General features: G+C 37.9%; 1 protein-coding gene across 1 annotated transcript in view; it reads left to right on the top strand.

Moving 5' to 3' along the window:
• Nucleotides 1–13,173, top strand: part of ACSM4 (acyl-CoA synthetase medium chain family member 4) — a 69,578-nt gene extending 56,405 nt beyond the window's left edge. Inside the window, exons 7-14 of the mRNA XM_069096530.1 lie at nucleotides 1,816–1,895; nucleotides 3,157–3,280; nucleotides 4,423–4,503; nucleotides 5,111–5,212; nucleotides 5,337–5,464; nucleotides 7,690–7,789; nucleotides 10,117–10,236; nucleotides 12,969–13,173. Of these exons, the coding sequence (XP_068952631.1) occupies nucleotides 1,816–1,895; nucleotides 3,157–3,280; nucleotides 4,423–4,503; nucleotides 5,111–5,212; nucleotides 5,337–5,464; nucleotides 7,690–7,789; nucleotides 10,117–10,236; nucleotides 12,969–13,055 (822 nt within the window). The 3' untranslated portion in view covers nucleotides 13,056–13,173. The remainder of the gene's footprint in view (nucleotides 1–1,815; nucleotides 1,896–3,156; nucleotides 3,281–4,422; nucleotides 4,504–5,110; nucleotides 5,213–5,336; nucleotides 5,465–7,689; nucleotides 7,790–10,116; nucleotides 10,237–12,968) is intronic.
• Nucleotides 13,174–13,424: the final 251 nt, after the last annotated feature.

The raw sequence follows: 13,424 nt of genomic DNA on the forward strand, positions 1-13,424 counted from the left end.
ACAAAGTCTGAAAGTGATTCAGGATGAAGAAAGCAAGACCAAAATAGCAGTATTTGAAAATTATGACAACCATGTACATTTCAGGTATATATGATAATAATAACATAGCAACAGAGTCTAGAAAAATACAGAGTGCAGGAAAAAAAACAGTGTTTGGAAAGAAAATACAGAAATAAATAAGATGATCTAGTTTTTATCTTATTAAAGTTAAGTTTACAATAATATTGTGTGGCTTCCTGTGCAGCTGTTATATTGGGGGCTATTTGTGCATTTGAATATAAACATGTGTTGATGTTTCTTAAGCTTATAATAAAAATTTTAATAACTTTTTTTTTTGCTTTTTGGAGGGGGGAGAGTAGGGCAATTGGAGTTAAGTGACTTGCTCAAGGTCACACGGCTAGTTTTTGTGTGTGTGTGTGTTAAGTGTCTGAGGTAGGATTTGAACTCAGGTCCTCCTGACTCCAGGGCCGGTGCTCTATTCACTGCACCACCTAGCTGCCCCTTAATTACATTTTTTAAAAAGATTTGAGATAATTTACATGTTTTGTTCTTACTGACCTAGAAATTTCTGGATTTTTCTCTAAGTCATAGCTTAACTCATCTCCTAGCCTACCATACACTGCCAACATTAAATTTTTAATTAATTTTCTCAATTTAATGGGTATATCAGAACTTTTAATTATAGTGATATTAACAGATTAGATTCTGATCCAACAGAGGCAGGTCTGAGAAACTTGAAGGCTGCAGTATTCTAACATTTTATAAATTCATTTAAAAGAATCAAATTTTCTTAGGAAAAGAGGAGAGTTCCTACTGCATCAACTCGCATGTACAAATGTCTTTCTGTATATCTGCACTGAAATTATACTTTATGTAAATATGTAGAAGAAGGGCCAATGAAGTCTTGCTGAAGAAGCTAGATTTCAAGTAAAATACCCTGGGTGATTAGTTATCTCTGCAGTGAAATATAACTAGTTGGAACTTTATATGTGAACTATCTATAATATAAAATGTATTTTGGGGGCTGCTAGATGGCGCAGTGCATAGAGCACCAGCCCTGGACTCAGAAGGATCTGAGCTCAAATCCAGTCTCAGACACTTGACACACTTACTAGCCGTGTGACTTTGGGCAAGTCACTTAACACCAATTGCCCTCAAAAAATAAAAAAGCAAAAAAAAATGTATTTTGTTTGCAAAACTAGATGATACTAAAGTATACAATCAATGTATTGTCAATGAATAAACTTCCTTGGTCTTGTGATGTGCAATGGACACCTTTTTAAAGGCATCAGGAAAGACAAGGAGGCAGTACTTTTCACTGGAAAGAATACTGGATTTACAGTTGTCAGATGATCTGGGTTTGAATAATTTACAGAAGGAATAAAGAAGGCAAGCATTTATTAAGCACCTATTGTGTACCAGGAACTGTACAAAGTGCTTATGTCATCTGAGCCTCACAAAAACCCTGGGAGATAGGTGCTGCTATTATCTCCATTTTACAGAGGAGGAAACTGGCAAACAGAGGTAGAGTGACTTGCCAAGGTCACACATTTAGTGTCTGAGGCAGGATTTGAATTCAGGTCTTCCTGACTCCAAGCCCAGCACTCTATCCACCACCCCACCCAGTTGTCTCCAGCTAGGTAAGTCCCTTTCCTCCTCTGGGCCTAGGTTTCTTCATCTGTCAGATGAGGAGTTTGAGCTAAGATGACCTTTGAGGCACCTTCTATTTCTAAATCTATGATTATATTTAGAAGTTTAAAACATCTCATTGATTTCTTGACCTTTAACCTCTGATGTCTTTTATAATTTCTTTAGACTCTCAACAACTACCCCATCACCGTTCTCTGCAGTGCCCCAACTGTATACCGGATGCTTATACAGAAAGACCTTAAGAGGTATCTCGGGGAAAAAAAGCATTTCTTTTTATTTTCTATATTGCCTTGGGGACAGAAAACTGATAACTTTTAGTTTGGCAAAACCTTGAAGCTTAAGAGTTATACTATTTTCTAATCCAATGCTCTAAAATAAGCTCCAGGATAGACATCCCTGGCCACCACCACCCCCCAGTCATTTTCTTCTTAGGTGGGAAATTTCTATTTTCTTCTTTCAAAAATTTTTTTTAACATTTTAATGATGCTTTTTCTACATCAATGCCACTTCCTAATATTACCCTATTCCTGCCTCAGAACCACCCCACCCATATAAAAGAAAAACAGTTAAGCAAAACAAAGTAATACACTGTCCTTGTCTGACACAGTATACAGAATTTCACACCCATAGGCTACCACCTCTCTACTGAGGTTTAACTTTGGGCCTCTAGAGTCAAGGCTGGTGATTACATTGATCTGAATTCTGATGTCTCTTGGAGTTGTTTTCCTTTGCATTTGAGAGGCATAGTGGATAGAGAGCTGGCCAGGAAGACCTGGGTTCAAGTCCTTCTGGCTGCCACAATCTGGCATACATATTCACTTTGTGAAGCTAGGCAAGTCACTTAACCTCTGTGCCCAAGACAACAATCTAAGACCATAGGGTATAAACAAAGTGTTAACCTGCATTGGTGAAGAAAGTCCTCCCATCTGGGAGTCCTCTATACCAGTGAAATTTCAAGGCTGGTCCTTATCCCCATCCTTTCCTTTGCATTATTATGATCCCTATTTACACCATTCTCTTGGTTCTGCTTTCTTTGTCCTGCACTGGTTCATACAAGCCTTAAAAAGCTTATCTGAATTCTTTATATTCATAATTTTTTACTGTGTGATAATAATCATTACATTTGTTAACCACGATTTGTTCAGTCATTCTTCAATCATTAGCCCCCCACTTTACTTCCAGTTTTTGATCCCACAAAAGGTGCTACTATTAGCATTTTGACATATATTCCCTCTTTCTTTGTCCTCCTTGGGAAATATGCCCAGTGGAGATAATGCTGTGTCACATGTATAAATCATTTAGCTATTGTCTTACACAATCTCAAATTATTTTAGGAAATTTTCTCAAGATCTCTCTTTCTCTCCCTCCCTCTTTTCTCTCACTCTCCCTTCCTCTCTTTCTCTCTCCCCCATTCCTCTGTCTCTCACTGCACTTCTTAACTGAAATAGCCAACTAATTAAACTCACTTTCCAGATGAACCTATACAATTTCTCTGCCTTTTTTAAGCTATAACTTCAAAACCTTGAGGCACTGCTTGACTGGAGGGGAGCCACTCAACCCAGAAGTGAGGGAACAGTGGAAAAGCCAGACAGGACTGGAGCTGTATGAAGGCTACGGACAGACGGAAACGGTATGTACACATAACTAAGGTCACTTTAAGAGCTTCTCCACATGCAGAAAAAATGTTGCTAGAGACCTTGAAACTCTTGTTTTCATATGGTATGAAAAGCAAGGGACACTTCCTCTTCTCCCCTTCTTTGATCCTCTGGAAAGACTTACATGAACTGACGCTGAGTAATGTGAACAGAACCAAGAGAGCATTGTACAGAGAAACAGCAAGATTCTGCAATGATTAACTATAATAGACTTAGCTATCCTCAGCAATACAATGATCCAAGACAATTCCAAAAGACTAGTGTTAAAAAATGCTAACCACATCCAGAGAAATAACTACAGAGTCTGAATGCAGATTGAGTATTATTTTCACTTTCTTCTTTGTTTTTTCTTACACGTGGTTTTTCCTTTTTTGTTCTGATTCTTCTTTCACAACATGACTAATGTAGAAATATGTTTAACATGATTGTACATGTATAACCTATATCAGATTGCTCACTATCTTGGGGAGGAAGGAAGGATGGAGAAAAATTTGGAATTCAAAATTTTACCAAAAAAAAAAAAAGGTTGGAAACTATGTGTGATCAGAAAAACAAATAAAATACCTTTGAGGGGAAAAAAGAAAGACTCAAATAGGGTCACAAAGAGTCAGACATGACTGAAATGACTCAACAACAACGATAAAGTATGATTTAGTTAACTGCCCTAAGCACCTTGAACTTGGAGGAGCCTCATAAAATGAGTTGGGAGAGGTCACTGGGAAAGTCTGTCAAGACAGTATCTGAAGTTTTTGTTTCATTATGTACAAAGAAGGAAAAAAGTAGGCCTTCCCGTATCCTGGGGATAAGGATTGAGTCTATGATTTCATCAGCAAAGGGGGTCTCCGTCCCCCTAGTCAGGAAACTCCTTCTGTCAAGGCAGATCAATACCCTTTTTGCAACTGACAGTCTTAGAAAGTTGCCTGGAGTACTAAGGGGAAAAATGACTTGCCGAGGGTCACACAGCCAGTATGTGCCAGAGGTAAGACTTTAACCCAGGTCTTCCTGACTTTAAGGTCAACCTTCTAGCTACCCTACTGTGCATTTCATCCCTTGAAGAGGACTGGAAGAAGAGAAAGCATATTTTAGCATGCCACTAAAAAACATTTCTTCTTGACAGGGAATAATCTGTGCCAATCAGAAAGGAAATAAAATTAAACCTGGATCAATGGGAAAAGGAATGCCACCTTATGATGTCCAGGTAGGTCAAGGAAATATAATTGGTTTGACAAAGATAGAAGATTTCCTTCAATTTTGGTTCCTTCCATTTTTAACACCTCTTAATTTCTATATCTCAGTGGATTTGGGATCTCTTCTTGATTGCAATCCTAGACAGCACACCTCTTCATCCTGTGTGATTCTTGTTCATTTCCCCTCAGAAATCCTTTGCAATGGGAGGTGGAGGATGCTTGGGCAAAAGCTGCAGATCCTTTGCTTTTGCATGACAAGCCCACATCCCATTTGTATCCTGCATTTCCTGGATAATATCCCTTAAAACAGCATCTTGCATGTCAGCCTGAACTAGAAATGCGTTTTGTAGTCAACTGATACTTAGCATTCTTCTCTCTCTTTCTCTCTCTCTCTCTCTCTCTCTCTCTCTCTCCCCTCCTTCCCCCCCGCTGCTTTTGGGTCACTCACATTCTTGATTCTTCAGAGACTATGATATTCCAACATTTGAAAGGATATAAAATCATTGGAAGAATATGGGCATTAAAATGATGGGCTTTTGTATCAAGGGAGACCTTTATCCTCATTCCAATGAGAATCCAATCTGAACAGCCAAGCAAAAAGTGTTTTTCTCATTCTAGATCATAGATGAAAACTGTAATATTCTGCCACCTGGTAAAGAAGGGGAAATTGCTCTTAGATTGAAGTCTACAAGACCTTTCTGTATCTTCTCGGAATATGTGGTATGAAAATTTGGAATCTGATATGTTGCTTTTGAAAAGATTTCTAAAATGCTTCAACATTTGGAATTTATTCCTATTTGGATCAAATTAATCTTAGAATTGCTTCCTTCTCCTTTCTTTCTAGGACAATCCATCGAAAACAGCTGCCACCATCAGGGGGAATTTTTATGTCACTGGAGACCGAGGGATGATGGATAGTGATGGCTATTTTTGGTTTGTTGGGAGAGCTGATGATGTCATCATATCATCTGGGTTAGCACCTTTCCAATAAGAATGTGACAAACTTTGATTCAAAAGATATCTATTAAGTTGCTAATATAAACAAAGCATTATACTGGCCCCTAAAGATAGGGAAAAGGACTGGATCTAGTATTTCATTACTGTGGGGAACTTCTGGAAAAGAAAACTCCCTTTACCAACGCAGGTCTGCACTTTCTCTGAAAGCAGTCTTAGAGAATTTCCTGAGCACTGAGTGCTTGGGTGATTCTCCCAGAGCCACACAAAGGCAGGATATGTAAACAGCAAGACAAAGGAGGAGATACAAGGAAAGAGACAGAAAATAGTCCCTGCTCTCTCGGAGTTTACATTCTAGTAGATACAAGCTTATTTTGAGAAGGAGAAAGCACCAATATGGGGAGGAGCTTTGAAGGATGCTAGTGAAGTGGAAGAGAAGTACATTGCAGGCATGGGGGTGGTCTGTACAAAGACACAAAAGCGGGAGACGGAGTACCAAGTTTGGAGGATAGTTCAGTAGGTCGGTTTTTATGAAGGGGAAAAAATGTTAAATAAATCTGGAAAAGTAGACTGGTGTCAGACTGTGAAGGGTTTTAAATGCCAAGTGGAATCGTTTATATATTATATTCAAGGCAACAGGAAGTCACTCAAGAATATTAAGCAAGGTATATGAATAAAATAAAAATGTCGGTATATAAAGGCTAGGATATGAAAACTTTTAAAATATAATGGCACAGCTTCTTTGCAAAAAAAAAAAAAACATTAAGCAAGGAAGTGAGTGACATGGTCAGACTTATGCTTTAGGAAGATTATTTTTGGCAACCTGTGTGGACAAAGTATTGGAGGGGAGAGAGATTAGAAGGAGGGAGGCTAGTTTTGAAACAGTTTAGGTGAGAAATGATGACCTAGCATGGTACTGATATGAGTCACAAGAAAGGGAAGGAAGGACAGGAGAGATATATCCATGGTGGAATGAACAAAACCTAACAATTGATTGGATGTTGGTGAGGGACAAGAATGGCTCTGAGAGTGTGAGGCCAAATGACTAGAAAAATGAAAGAGAATGAGTAACAGTTAGAGACGTTCATTTTGAAAAGCTTTCCAGATAGCTGGGAGGACATGTTCAAAAGGCAATGACATAGGCCTGGAGCTCAGGAGATAGAAAGGGCGAGATATGCAGATTTGGAAGTCATGTGTGCATAGAGAGAGGATTTGGACATCATATGCACATCATGGAATCCATGAAAGCTAACGAGATCACTAAGGGAAGGGTGTCAGGAGTTCTTAGCCTTTTTTATGTTATGGACCTTTCTGGCAGGCTGCTGAAATCTATAACCCCTTCTCCTAATTTTTTTTTTTGCATTTTTTGCTTTGGAGGGCAATTGGGGTTAAGTGACTTGCCCAAAGTCACACGGCTAGTAAGTGTGTCAAATGTCTGAGGCCAAATTTGAACTCAGGTCCTCCTGAATCCAGGGCCAGTGCTCTATTCACTGCGCCACCTAGCTGCCCCACTAATATTTTTAAATGAATAAAATATAATATATAATATTACAAAGGCAGCTAGATGGCACACTGGAAAGAGAACACTGGGCTTGAAATCAGGAAGACTCATCTTCCTGAGTTCAAATTTGGCCTCGGGTATTTATCAGCTGTGTGACCCTGGACAAGTCACTTAACCCTATCTGCCTCAGTTTCCTCACATATAAAATGAGCTGGAGAAGGATGACAAATCACTCCAGTATCTCTGCCAAGAAAACCCCAAAAAGGGTCATGAAGGTTCAAACACAATTGAAACAACTCAAGAACAACAATATTACAAAGGAAACCAAATATACTGCAATACAATTATAAAAAATTTTTTAAGTTCACAGACCCTAAGAACCCTTGGTGTAGAGGGAAGTGGAGGACCCAGGACAGAAGTTTGGGAGACACATACTTTAGGGAATAGGACAGATGTTGATCTAGCACCAGCAACTAAGATGGAGCAGTAAAAATAGGTAAAAAAAAAAAATAGAAAATAAGTTTGCAAAATAAAAATGAAGTTCCTAAAAGTTAATTTAGAGATTATGATGGTAGTTTTGATTTAGAATCAGAGGCACTGGGATCAACTCCTGAGTCTGCTATGTACTGTCTGTGTAGCTTTGGGTGAGTCACTTAACCTCTCTGGGACTCAGTTTCCCCATCTGTAAAGTAGAAGAATGGGATTAAAAGATGTCTAAAGGGCTCAATGATTTTTTTTCCAGGTACCGAATTGGACCATTTGAGGTTGAAAGTGCCCTAATTGAGCATCCAGCTGTTGTAGAATCTGCTGTTGTCAGCAGTCCAGATCCTATCAAAGGAGAGGTAAAATGGATATAATTAGAATAGCAACTTGATGAAAAATGCCTCATCACAATCCTCTTTTAAAAGATGGAATTGACAGAGCAGTCTCTTCTTGTCAATAAGCAATGTGTGTGAATGAATATTAGACACGAATTTACAAACAGCTTGCTCTCCAAAGTTCATTTGTCAACTGGTGGTTTAGAGCTTAGAAAACAATACTGTGAACTGTGATTCACAGATTACAGCTATATAACAGTACTAGCCATATATACAGATACAGGTATGGATAAAACTATCAAGGGATTAATACTAATGGTAGGATTTTGGACAAGTAACTTTACTTTTCATAGCTCATATCTATACAACACTTTAAATATTATAAAGCTCTTTCCAGATAAGACTGCATATTATTAATGTGTATATAGAGAAGACATTAATACATATGCATATATAATACATTACTGTATACAGAGCAGCTAGGTGAAGCATTAGATAGAGCACCAGGTCTGGAATCAGGAAGACTCATCTTTCTGAGTTCAAATCCTGCCTCAGACACTTAGATATGTGACCCTGGGCAAGTCACCTCACCCTGTTCGCCTCAGTTTCTTCATCTGTAAAATGAACTAGAGAAGAAAATGGCAGACCACTCCGGTATCTTTGCCAAGAAAACCCCAAATGGGATCACAGAGTCAGACACAACTGAAAACGACTTAACAACAAATATATACATGTATGATTTTATGCTAATATATACCTATACATTAATGTGTGTATACATGTATATATTAATAATTCATGTCAACAAGAATGGAACAGAATCTGGTGTGGTATTAACAGAGTTTAGTGTTCACTAAGAATTATTTTTTGGTTTATTTTACACATTTGCTATGTTTATTATTTGGTTTCATGTACATTTATAAGTTTATTCCAAGTGTATTGTTATATTTCATGTTTATTACATGAGTATACATGTTCTATGTATATACACGCATATACCTGTATAAACACATGCTGAAGAAGGAAATGATGAATCATTCTAGTATCTAGTATGTGTAGTATAAACACATACACAATAAAAGGTGGTGAGGTCCCCAAGTAATCCCACAAAAGCCTATGTAAGCCATAATGTAACTAAACCACTCTAACACTCCTGGCCCTAATTCTTTGAACTTCAGTCATGTGGTACAAAAGGATAGAGGGAAGATAAGAAGAATCTCTTTGTGTTTGGTGCATAGCTGACCATGGAAGTAGTAAGATGGGTAAAATTGTCTCTGCTAATCCCCCTGGTGCTGTCCTTTAGCTTCCAAGGACCCACATGTTGACCTAAGCTCCCCTATTACTACATGCTGACTTTGAGGTCTACAACCCTCCCAGAGTGCCAACTGTCCCCCAAATTATCTGCTCTCTAGCCTCAACTAAAGTTCCTTTATATGAACTGTTAGAAACATCTGATTAACTAGTTTAGCAATTTTTCCTTTTCTTTCCTGGGTCCCCCACTTCTCTCTAAAGTTCTTAGCACAGGGTCTGTGAATGTAAAATTTATGAAAAAATGACAGTCTTTAACCTTCCTATAGGGATGTACTTTTTTTTTAAGGATGACTGTTGATTCAAATCTATCTCTGGTGGGTGCAGGAGCAGATAGAATAGTGAGTGGCTGTGGAGTCAGTTCATATTCTATTCTGTTCTCGTTTCAGTTCGTACCCAATTCTTTGTAACCCCATTTGAGGTTTTCTTGGAAAAGATACTAGAGCAGTTTATCGTTTCCTTCTTCAGCTCATTTTACAAATAAGGAAACCGAGACAGACAGGGTTAAGTGACTTGCCCAGGGTCACAAAACTAGGAAGTATCTGAGGTCACATTTGAACTCAGGTCTTCCTGACTCTAAGCCCAGTCAGTTAGCTGCCTCAACTACAGAATAAAGAGAATAAATACAAAGTAGTTAAGTTCAAGGTAGGTTGGAAGGGAAGGCACTAGCAGTTGGAGGCAGGGGGCTGATCTGGAAAGACTTATGCTCAAGCTTCTTCTTGACGGGAGAGATGAATCTTGGAGGCAAAGGTTGAGGTGAGAGTGTTACCTATACCACCTACCTCCACAGGGCTGTTTGTTAAAGAATACTTGAAAGCTTTAAAGTACAATGAAAATGACGACTTATTACTGGGGGAGAGGAACCCAGTGTTTTGCTTCCCTGATGCTCCTGGGTCTAACTTCAGAAACAGGTTCTCTCATAGTTTCTCTCACAAAACTCTGGTTTCTAAATTTAAAAAAATTCCTTTCTCTAGAATGGGTTTATCCTTTGATATAGTTTGAAAATCACCATAACAGAGAGATGTGTATTTTTCTTCCTGCAGGTGGTGAAAGCTTTTGTTGTCCTATCTGCACCCTTTAAATCAGCCAATAAAGAGACACTGGCTCTTGAGCTTCAGAAGCACGTTAAAAAATTAACTGCACCCTACAAATATCCCAGGAAGGCAAGTATCTAAAAATAAAAGGACTACAGTGTTAAAGTTTGTATTTACTTTGAAAAAAAGAAAGATATGTAACAGAGATTCATGGTTCTTAGTAAATGAAAAGTTAAGGTTGGTTAATGTTTATCATTCTCATAATTTTTTTTAAAGGAAAATTTGAAGGAAAAGAGAACCTTCATCTAATTAGGTGCTGCTCTAGCTGTCCCATATTACTGATTGTTTTTAAAATTTATTTCCAAATATATTCCTCCTAACCCTGTTCTACCTAAAGCACCTAGGTGGTATACTGGATAAGAGTACAAGGGTCTGGAAGACCTGAGTTCAAATCTAGCCTCAGATACTTAGTAGCTATGTGATCCCGGGCCTAGGTCACACAGCTAGGAAATATCTGAGGTCACATTTGAACTCAGGTCTTCCTGACTCCAAATCTAGCCACTTAGCTGCCTCAAATACAGAATAAAGAGAATTAAATACAAAGTAGTTAAGTTCAAGGTCGTTTGGAAGGGAAGGCACTAACAGTTGGAGTCGCTTGACCTGTTTTCTCAACTGTAAAATGGAGATAACAACAGCATCTATCTCCCAGAGTTGTTGTGAAGACCAAATTAGGTAATCTTTGGAGCACCTGACCTAAAGTAGGCATTACATAAATGCTTTTTCCCTTTCTCCTAAAAAAAGAGTCATTCTTGGTAACATAGAATGAAAGAGAAAAAGAAGTAATTCAGTAAAACTGACTGACATCTACCAAGTCTAAGAGAACATGCCATATTCCACATTCATAGGCCCCCACCTCTGCAAAAAGGGAGGAAGGTGTATTTTCTTCACTCTTCTCTAGGGCCAAGATGTATCACTAAAACTGAACAGCATTCAGGTTTTGTTCTTGTTCTTTTCATTTGTATAGTTAGTGTCATAAAATAAGGTGATGCCCTAGACTAATAATAAAATCATAGCAGACTGAAAAAGGGTCCAATGATAATGAGACTCTAAAAAGGCCTTAGCTGACAAGATCCCTAGCTGACACATGTCCTAGCCTTACTTATGTTATTAGGAGAGACTCTTCTGAAGAAATATATCTGCAGAGGCAGTGCAGTGGCTAGAGTAATGGACCAAGTTCAAATCCAGCCTCAGATCCTTACAATTTCTGTGACCCTCAACAGGTCACTTACTTATTTGTATCAGTTTCCATATCTGTAAAACAGGAATAATATGTAATGGCAACTACCTCTCAGGGTGGTTGGGAGATTTTTGCAAAGCACTTTGCAAATAGCACTTAAGGTGTTATTTAAACACTAGCTATTCTTATTGTTGCTAGTTATTCTGCTTATCATGCCTCTTATATAGTAGAGAACTTTCTAATAAGAGGTTCCTGATTGTTTCATGTATACAATGTCATAACTAGAAGTTCTTTTTGAAAATGTCTGCAGAAATTACCTTCACTATAAGTATTTATTTGTGGATTAGTAAAATGTAAGTTTGGTAATGTTCTCAAGTATATAGTAGTAACTCATATTGCAATGATACAATTTTTTCATTAAATATTCTTCCATTTTCACAAATGACAAAACTGGAGCACTGAAAACATGTTTGATTTGCTTGAGAACATATTGGCACAGAACCTCTTAGTTCCTAAACTCTCTCTACAACAAATGTGTCAAAGGAATTCCCCAAACTTTAAGGGTTACACAATAATGCTGCATTATAAAACAAAGACTGGAATCTTTTGTGGCAGATCTTATGAAATAGAAATTTACTTTTTAAAAATTACTTGGGAAGTATAGTTCTGCCTAGAGAGATTAAATCACCTTACAGCTCTTTGCAGATTCCAATACTCTATGATTAATATTAACTGACTCTCTCCCAGGACATAAGACCTTGGCTGAATAGACTGATATATGGAAACAACTGGTCAATTCAATCCACCCACCAGTTTGGCATTTTTTTTCCAATTACAACTGAGCAATCAATCACTACTCTGGTGTCCTATAAATACTGCTTATAAAAATACCTCTCTGTGCCTAGGAAAAATACTCTAAATTTATTAGCACAACAGAGCTCCTGGTATACAGAAAATATAGGGGAGCTTAACTGTGCCTTCAATCAATCATCTTTGCCAAACCTTCTGGTGCTCTCCTTTAGCTTCTTCATGCTGACTTTGAGGTTTGCAACCCTCCCAAATTGCCTGCTCCCTAACCTCAACTAAAATTCCTATATAATTTATTGAATGTGAACTGTTAGAAAACATCTAATTCACTAGATGGGGCATGGCTCCCCCATCCCACCATCCACCACCCACCCATACTAAATTTAACCTACTGCCCACTAATTTTGCTTCATGCTACCAGGTACTTGTGTGAACTAAGAGGTCACTTCCCCTCTCAGACTATTTCCTCAACCTTAAGTAAGAGCGTTTGACTAGATCAAAGCTTTTTCAGCTTTTTTGTGTCTTGGAACCCAGGGGGATGACTGCTGAAACCTATTATAGGTCTCTTCTCAGGATAATGTGTTTAAATGCATAAAATATAATGGATTACAAAGGAAACTTATTATATTGAAAGTTTTCAAAACATTAAGTTTATAGACCCAAGGTTAAGAACACCTAGTGTTGATGGTTTTTTGAGTCTTAAAGCTTATGACTCTAAGATACAAACCAGTATATTTTGGAGTAATAGATATATGCATCAAGCAGGGTCAAGGAAAAGATACCACTAATGGCTTTGTGGTACACTTCTCTCTACTAGGTGGAATTTGTTGAAGAATTGCCAAAGACCATCACTGGGAAAATAAAGCGAAATGTACTAAGGGACCAAGAGTGGAGACGAGCTTAGCGTGACCAGAATGCAGAGATGCTCCTTCTGGACTTACAGTGTTCTTTCGCCTGCTTTTACCGCGCCTTCTTACTAATCTTAGTCATATTCTAGTGACTGGTTACCATCAAATCACAGCACTTTACAATGTTAGTGTGGATTTTTTTTAGTTGAAAAACTAAAATGTTAAATCCTTGCTTTCTCTTATCTTTTTTCTTTTTAAACTCTAAAGATAGTCCAAAAATATTTGGGAAATGATCTTTTAGTCTGTAGAGCCAAAAAATGAAACTGTACTTCAATTGTTTTGTACCTTATTAGCTAAAAATAAAGTTGCTAAGAACTTCAGAAGCCAATGTTTCAGGGAGAAAAACCATGTCCTTCCATTCTTTA

This window comes from Petaurus breviceps, unplaced genomic scaffold (assembly GCF_028583685.1).
Source record: "Petaurus breviceps papuanus isolate PSGF00001 unplaced genomic scaffold, PetGlider_PUasm1.0 229, whole genome shotgun sequence".
NCBI lineage: Eukaryota > Metazoa > Chordata > Mammalia > Diprotodontia > Petauridae > Petaurus > Petaurus breviceps.